An 8,105-nucleotide genomic window follows, 5' to 3' on the forward strand; every position below is an offset into this window, starting at 1 on the left:
GTATCCTTGGCCCTCCAATGGGGACTCGGGGCTACACTTGTCGCGAGAAAGAAGCACACTGGACGCAAGCCCCCCCCGCTTATCTTCAATCACAGGCATAGACTTAGGATCATGATCCAAACCAGATTCCCCATACACACACACCATCTCTCAATGTCCCTCCATCGCCCGCTCGTTCACCCCCAGCTTGCCCAGTCTCCTCCCTTCCGTGTCGTGGACAGTCTCACTGTCTGTGGACACATCAGAGAACCAGACAGGATTTCTGTCTTCATGGGGGAGCAGTGTCTTTTGAGGCAGACAGACAATAAACAGGCAAATCAAAGGACCGTTTTGGAGGATGGTAAATACCCTCAAGACAAAAAACAGGGCGACCTATGGAAAATACTGGGAAGGGGATTTGGTTTAGGTGGTGTCTTGGTTTCCTAATGCTGCTTAAATAAAAATAGTGGCTCAATCAGTTGGGCTCCTGTCTACCATATGGGAGGCCCTGGGTTCAAGTTCCGGGGCCTCCTTGTGAAGGCAGGCTCACTGGCATGCTGTGGAGAGCTACCGGCCCCAGCACTGTGGAATGCCGCCTCCTCCTGCCCGCCAGCACCGTGGAGCGCCAACTCAGCAAGGTGATGCAACGAAAAGGGAGACAAGCAAAAAAACACGGAAGAGCGCACAGTGAATGGACACAGAAACCAGACAACAAGCAAGCTGCAAGGCGGGAGGGAGATAAAAAAAATAAATACAGACACAGAAGAAGGCACAGCGAATGGACACAGAGAGCAGACAGCAAGCAAAAAAAAGGCCACAAGGCGGGAGGATTTAAAAAAATAGATCGGCCCACTTTCTGACACATGACAGGGACATTTCTAAAGATAAAAGCTGACCAAGGAGGGGACTTTCTAAGGGGGTGGAGCAGTCTCAACAAAATTGCACTTTTTGTTACATTTAGTGATTGGCTGATCTGGGTGTGGTAAGAATAGCTTATTAAAAATGACCCAAAAAGGGACAAGTAAGCTATACTAACCAACGTATATCTGCTCTCCATTTTGTAAGACATATCCCCACACAAATTGGAAACTAACAATCAGCCAACCAGAAAATCTCCTCACGGGCTTCCTGTTTGCCCTATAGAGGCTCCTTTTGTGAGAGCTCCCTCATCTTTCTGGATTGATACCGCCCAATTCATGAAAATCACTCAATTTAGCTTTAGTTGTGAGAGCCTACATGGCATGAAAAGTTTTTTTCCTTTTACACTGTTGTAACAAATTACCCCAACCTGAGTGGCTTAAAACAACACAAATTAATTTTCTTCCACTCCTGAAGTTCAGAAGTCTAAAGTGGTTCAGCAGGACTGTGTTTCTTCTAGGAGAGAATCTGTATCCTTGTCCTTTTCCCGTTTCTAGAGGTTGCAAGCATTCCTTGGCTCGTGCCATCCTGCGCCCCCAGCCGCACTCTGCTCTCTGACCTGTTTCCATCCTTACATTTTCTCTCTCTCGCTCTGACCCTCCTGCTTCCCTCTTACAATGGCCCCTGTGATGACAATGAGACCCCCTCGATATGCAAAAATAACCCTCCCATCTCAACATTGCCAATTTATTCACATCTGTAAAGTCCCTTTTGCCACGTAAGATAATACATTCACAGGTTCCAGGAAATAGGACGTGGGCATTTTGGGGCATCTCTTATTGTTCCTGTTGCAGATGGAGTAACCAAGGAAGGCCTCTCTGAGGAGGTGACGTTGGAGCTGAGACCTGAGCGAAAGCCACAGAGAAAGACTTTCTCTGTCTTTCAGGACCTGGCCTGCTCCCTCCTTTGAGAAATCTTCTCAGACTCCCTCCAGTCCCCTTTGGATCCCTGCACAGTGGGGCTCACATCCTGGGCAGCTTTTGAGCAGGTGGGTGAATTAAACTGCTGAACTGAATGAATTCCACCATCCTATCCCAGGCAGAACCGTTCACTGCCCCTGCCCCAACTCCCCCAGCCCCAGGTCCCTCCCCCAGCTCAGCCCCGACCCTGCGGGAGTGGAGATTTGCTGTGGCCAGGACTGAGTCCTCTCTGGGTCTCCATTAGGGTTGAATGAAGTGATGAGGAAACTGTGGTAGTTTGAGGCATTTATGGACTCCAGAAAATTCACATCTTAGTTGGGACCTTTTGATTAGATTACTTCAGTACGGCGTGACCCAGGGTGGATCTTAATCCTCTTACGGGAGTCCTTCATAAATGAGATGAACACAGAGAGACACACAGAGGGAAAAGCCACAGGAGCAGAGAGAAAACTCAAGGAAGACAGAGGCTGAAAGCAGCAAATCCCGGAAGAAAAGGGAGAGCCCAGCGGATGCTGCCACATGCCTTGCCATGCAACAGAGGAGCCCAGGATCACTGACAGCCGGTCTTTGGAGAGAATGCATCGCCTGATGATGCCTTGATTTGGACATTTTTCTCGGCCTCAAAACTGTAAGCTTACAACCTATAAATCCCCATCGAAAAAGGCAACCCATTTCTGTTCTCTTACTTTTTGGCAGCTTACTGGACTAGAATGAGACCTGAATCCAATAACAAGGATTGTTTTTTAATGAAGCAATTTAAAAACAAAAACAACAACAATTCACATTCATGATTCAACAAGGCCTGCCCTGCGGACAGAGGAGGGAGTACATCCCCATTTCACAGATTAGGAAATTGAGGCTCAGAGAGGTGAAGCCGCTCATGCAAGGTGGCCCAGCAGCTTGGCAGCCAAGCCAGGACTCGAAACCCCGGCCAGATCTTGTCTACACTGCGGATGGCCACCAGGGGGTAGAAATCGGAGGCCCCGGGCCTTCTGCAGGGGGGCTGGCAAGACCCTGCTACTTGCCCTGGATCCGGGGGACAGTAGCAGGGAGACTCCAGTCGCTGGGCTCGCCGGAGTCCGTGAAGTCCTGGGCCGACACCTGGACGCAGTACCTGGCTCGGGGCCGCAGCGCCCGGAGGGTGAAGGAGGTGCCTTCGACGGGGCCCACCTGAGGGCAGAGAAGGGGTCGGGCCACTGGGGACAAGGCGGCGGGGAAGGGCCGTGGCACAAGGCACAGCCCCGTCTTACTGGACCTCAGAGACCCAGGCCTCTCTGGACTGTGGCCCCCCTGCCCGCCCTAAACAACACAGCAGAGCCCCCACCCCTCCAGCCCCGCCAGCGCCTCACCTGGCCGCCCTGCAGGGAGGGGCGCCCCCGGGGCTGCCCACCGGGGAGTGTCTTCACCCACCAGGACCCCCACCCCCGGCCAACCTCCTCCTCCCACCGTGGCCCCCACCCACGACCGCTGGCACCTTCCCTCGCCGCCTCCTTCCCGCCTTAGCCTGCACAGCCGGGTCCTCCCCATCCTCTCTCCCGTCCTTTCCTTCTTCGATGTCCCCTCGGCTCCCCTCTCCCTCCTGCAACTTGACTTTCTCCCTACCTGGTCCCCCTCGGCTCGCCCGCACCCCCATCCCCGCCACCAGCGGGACCTTTGGGACTTCAGAGCTAACTGTCTGCCCCCTGAACTCTGTCCGAGCTGTTCCGTACAGTCGCCGCCTCTGTGAATTGATTAAGCAGTAATTCATTACAGGTAGCGGTTGTGGCTCAACCGATAGAGCGTCCGCTACCATATGGAGGGTCCAGGGTTCAAACCCCGGGCCTCCTGACCCGTGTGCAGCTGGCCCACGCGCACGTGTGGAGCTGGCTTCCCCCGCTGAGCTCTTATTGAGTAATGCTGCGACGCGTATTTGTCCAAATCCCTGCTTCCAATTCTTTAGGGCCCCCCGTCTAGGAGTGGAATGGCTTGGCCAGCCTTTATTTTACGTACTAGTCACCCCGAGCTGTGTGCGAGCCCCAGCACCCCTGCAGGACCCCCCCCCAACATGCCCGGGTCCCAGGCCCACCCCCTTGCCCGGCCTCCCCCTCGTCCTCCTCACCTGGTGGAAGTGGGCGGCCCCGTGGCGCTTGTAGCGGATCCGGTATTTGAGGGAGAAGAGGTCCGGGAAGGGCCAGGACCGGGGGGGCTCCCAGCGCACCTGCAGCCGCTGCCCGGAGGCGGGGTTCAGGGACACGGCTTCTGGGGGGTCCGGTTTGACTGGCGGACAAGCAGGGGCAGGCTCATTCATTCATTCGACCGACAGGTATGCGAGGGCCCGGCGCCGTCCCAAGGGTCCAGCCGTGACCAAGGTAGACCCAACCCCTGTCCTCGCGGAGCGCCCGCTCAGTAAGTCCCACGGAGCAGGGAGGAGAGTTGGGGAGCGCGAGGTGCGGAAGGGGTTGCCATTAAAATATAGAGAGATGCTATTCATGGGAAGTGGACGTGGCTCAACAGATAGAGCAGCCGCCTGCCACATGGATGGGAGGGTCCAGGGTTCTAACCCCGGGTCCCCTTGACCCGTGTGGAGCTGGCCCACGCGCAGTGCTGATACGCACAAGTAGTGCCCTGCCACGCAGGGGTGTCCCCCGCGTAGGGGAGCCCCACGCGCAAGGAGCGTGCTCCACAAGGAGAGCCGCCCCACTTGAAAAAACGCAGCCCGCCCAGGAGTGGCGCCACGCACACGCAGAGCTGACGCAGCAAGATGACGCAACAAGAAGAGACACAGATTCCCAGTGCTGCCTAATAATGCAAGCGGACGCAGAAGAACACACAGCGAATGGACACAGAGAACAGACAACGGGGGAAGGGGAGAGAAACAAAATAAAATTTAAAAATCTTTAAAAAATTTAAAAATATATATGCTACTCCTATACCACCAACTTCACCCCTTTAAAGAGTATGATTTAGTGGCCTTTAGTGTATTCCTAAGGTTGCGAACCATCACCACTATTTAATTCTAGAACATTCTTCTCACCCCAGAAGAAACCCGGCACCTATTAGCAGTCTCTCCACCCTCCCCTGAGCCCTAGGCAACTGCTAATTTGTTCTCCGTCTGTGGATCTGCCTCTCGTGGACATCTCGTGCTCCACGTACGGCTGGACCAATTTTGTTGATTTTTCTGTGGACAGGCTGTCTCCACCCTTTGGCTGTTACGAATACAGCTGCGATGAGCCTGCGCGTGCAGGACGTGTGTGGACATGTGTTCTCGTTTCTCTTGGGTAGATACCGAGGGGGCATTGCCACGGTAACCCCGTGTTTAACCTTTCACGGCACCGCCAGGCCGTTTTCCAAACGGTTGCAAAACTGGCTTGAGGGAGGGGTTGTGATTTTTATTTCATTTTAGTTTATTTGGATTTGTGATTTTCAGTAGCGTGTTCAGGGGAGGCCTCCCCCGAGGAGGTGAAATTTGAGCAAAGACCCGCGGGGGTTTCTGAAGTGGCTGAAGGGAGAACATTCCAGGCAGGGGAATGGCCCGTGCAAAGGCCCTGCAGCACGGGCCTGGCCCGCTGGAGGAACCGTGGGGCTGGAGGGAGCGAGAGCGCAGGCGGAGGGGGCGGTGGGTCATGGAGGGGGGGCACCCAGAGGCCGCCGGCTTTTCCCCGCAGGGAGGTGGGAGCCATTGAGGGCTGCAGGCAGAGGGGGGGCCAGGTCCCGGACTCACAGGCGCCCCCTGGCTGCTGCGGAGGGTGAGGTCGGGAGCCCGAGGGACCAGAGCTGGTCCAGGCGGGGGATGACGAGGATGGGCGAGAGGAGATGAGGGAGAAGCAGGCGGATCGGGGGTGGACAGGGACAGCGGCGCAGGCCGACAGGTAGCAGTGGCGGGCGCCGAGAGGGGCCAGGGCAGCAGGAACCCGACGGCGACCCCCTCCCACCGCCACGGCCCCCCACTCACTGATGCGCTCCGCGACGAAGGGCACGAGGGCGCTGCTGGCCCCGCGGGGGGCGACGGCCGTGACGTTGAGGATGTAGGGCCGCATGGAGAACAGGTGCACGTCCTGGATGGCGCAGCGGGTGGCCTCCGGGGCCGGCTGCAGGCAGGGCCGGCTCTCCTGGGCGGCCACCCCGAGCCTGCGGGGGAGGGGCGCCATGAGGGTTTGGGGGGCTCCTCTGGCCTCGGGGTGCCCTGGATCCCAGGGGGGGGGTGGCGGATGGGGAGCCGAGGGGCTGGCCGGGTGACCCCCGGGCGTGCCGTTCACCCCAACCCCCCAGAGGCCACGGTGGCCACGGCACGAGGCTCCGGCTTTCAGATCTTAGAAGTCTCCGGCACGTCAACATTCCAGCTTTGGAATTCCAGCATTCCAGAGGTCTACGGACTCACAGATGCTGGATTCTGATTCTCTAGATTCCCGAGTCCCCAAGATTTCAGAACTTAGAATGTCAGTCCTGTCTGTAGAACTTTCTGCAAGGTTCGAAGCCTTCTCTTGCTCTGTTGGCCAGTATCGTAGCCACTGCCCACTTAGGGCTGTTGAGCACTTAGATGTGGCTAATGCAAGTGAGTGTGGCTCCTTCATTTAATTTAATCTCATTTAAATAAAAAAAAAACAATGCTGGATTCGATTACTGGAAAACTTGGAAAAGCTTTCCCGAGCCGCTTGGAAGTGTGGCTCTACTTCTTGATTGCAAATTTTGCTACTTACAGCTTGAGGATTTCCAAAGGAAATTTAGCACCTGCCTTGGAATGCGCCGTTTGTGTCAAATGCACAGGGGATTTCAAAGGCTTAGTACCAAAAGAAGTTTGGTCATTCATTCCATCGATCGCTTAAAAATTTAACAGCGCAAATTTGAAAAGTATTAGCTGCATGATGAAACGATCATCTTTGTGATATCCCCGTGAAATCATATTAATTTATATCATAGACGCTAAATCTATAAACGTTCAAGTTAAATCACATTAAGTGACACATCTTTTGACTAGTTAGATCTTATGGAGATAACAAGGTAAAAGTCATTTCAACTTTCCTTTTCTTTTTTAACGCGGCGACTGGAAATTTAAAAATCTCCTGCGCGGGTCACGGTATGTAATTTTAGAACTGCGTCGGCTGGACGGCGCCCCTCGAGCATTCCAAGGCTTTTGGATTCCCAACTCCCCGCCCCTCCCCGGGTCTCCAGGTCCCCCGGTCTTTGGAGTATCAGGCCCCAAGTTCTGGGATCCCCGAGAAGCGCCCGGCCCCTCCCCTCTCCTGCCCCCGCTCCCTGACCTGTAGGTGGCGATGAAGGCCGTGGGCCTGGAGGCGTTCGGGGCCGGCGGCAGCGTCCAGGAACAATCGATGGCGACCGGGTACCTGGAGGCTCGGCAGCGCACCCTGGGCGGGCTCGGGGCGGCTGGGGGCCGCGGAGGGAGAGGGAGGAGGGCGTGAGCTGCAGATGCCCCCGGGGACCCCACTGTGTGCCCCGCCCTGCCAGGCTGCCAGCTGGGAGCGGGCATCCAGTAGGCGCCTAATCCGTGTTGGTGGGAGGAGTGGATGAATAAAAGGCACCTCCCTCGCCGCTCACCTACCCCCCACCCCAAGGCAGGAATTATCAGCCCATTTTCCAAGTGGGGAAACTGAGGCTCAAGGAGCCGCCGAGGGAACCGCGCGTCACTGTATCCCCCCCTTCGGTAAGATTTTATGTCGAGGTACAGGAATGCATACAATTAAAGTCTCCATCCATATCTGAATCCAGAGCTGGGCCTGCGCCCGTGCCTCAGTTTCCCCTTCGGTACAAGGGGTTGGGAGCCCCTGCCCCCACCCCATGGTTGTCCAAACACTTTCCAGAGTCCAGGGGGCAAAGTCCAACTCCTTCCTCCCAGCCCTTCCCCCTCCCCGCCCCCAGGGGCCCCACGCACCTTCCCTTCCACGGCAGGGCGCGCAGCCCGCGGCGCAGAGGGCGACGGCCAGGAGGAGCCTCGGGCCCATGCTCGCCTCGCCGCCCGCGACGCCGCCCGCCCAGCGAGACACTCAGCCCGGGTTCCGCCTTGGCCGGCCAAGGTCGCTGTCAGGGGCACAGGAGCAGGGGCCAGCCGTCCCGCCCTTTCCCGGGCCGCCCTCTGCGGAGGGGGCCGGGCCCGAATGTCCCAGGAGGGGGGAGCGAAAAAAAGGGAAGAAGTGGTGGCCGCTGGCTTTCCCAGCACAGCCTGTCCCCCTGCTCTCCTTCCGGCTAGAGCGGGCGGGGAAACCCCGGGGAGGGAGAGCGATGACTCGGGAGACGAGATGGGGGCAGAGGAACAGGGAGAGACACAGAGAAAAGGGAGAGCGATAAGGGGAGAGA

General features: G+C 56.8%; 1 protein-coding gene across 1 annotated transcript; it reads right to left on the reverse strand.

Moving 5' to 3' along the window:
- Nucleotides 1-2,539: 2,539 nt before the first annotated feature.
- On the reverse strand, nucleotides 2,540-7,983 carry EBI3 (Epstein-Barr virus induced 3). The gene is made up of 5 exons (XM_058282080.2): nucleotides 7,684-7,983; nucleotides 7,055-7,178; nucleotides 5,749-5,924; nucleotides 3,916-4,073; nucleotides 2,540-2,987 (listed from the first exon to the last, which is right to left on the reverse strand). The coding sequence occupies exons 1-5, from the start codon at nucleotides 7,751-7,753 to the stop codon at nucleotides 2,835-2,837; spliced, it is 681 nt and encodes a 226-aa protein (XP_058138063.1). The 5' UTR covers nucleotides 7,754-7,983; the 3' UTR covers nucleotides 2,540-2,834.
- Between the last annotated feature and the right edge of the window lie 122 nt (nucleotides 7,984-8,105).

This window comes from Dasypus novemcinctus, chromosome 19, assembly GCF_030445035.2.
Source record: "Dasypus novemcinctus isolate mDasNov1 chromosome 19, mDasNov1.1.hap2, whole genome shotgun sequence".
NCBI classification, from domain to species: domain Eukaryota; kingdom Metazoa; phylum Chordata; class Mammalia; order Cingulata; family Dasypodidae; genus Dasypus; species Dasypus novemcinctus.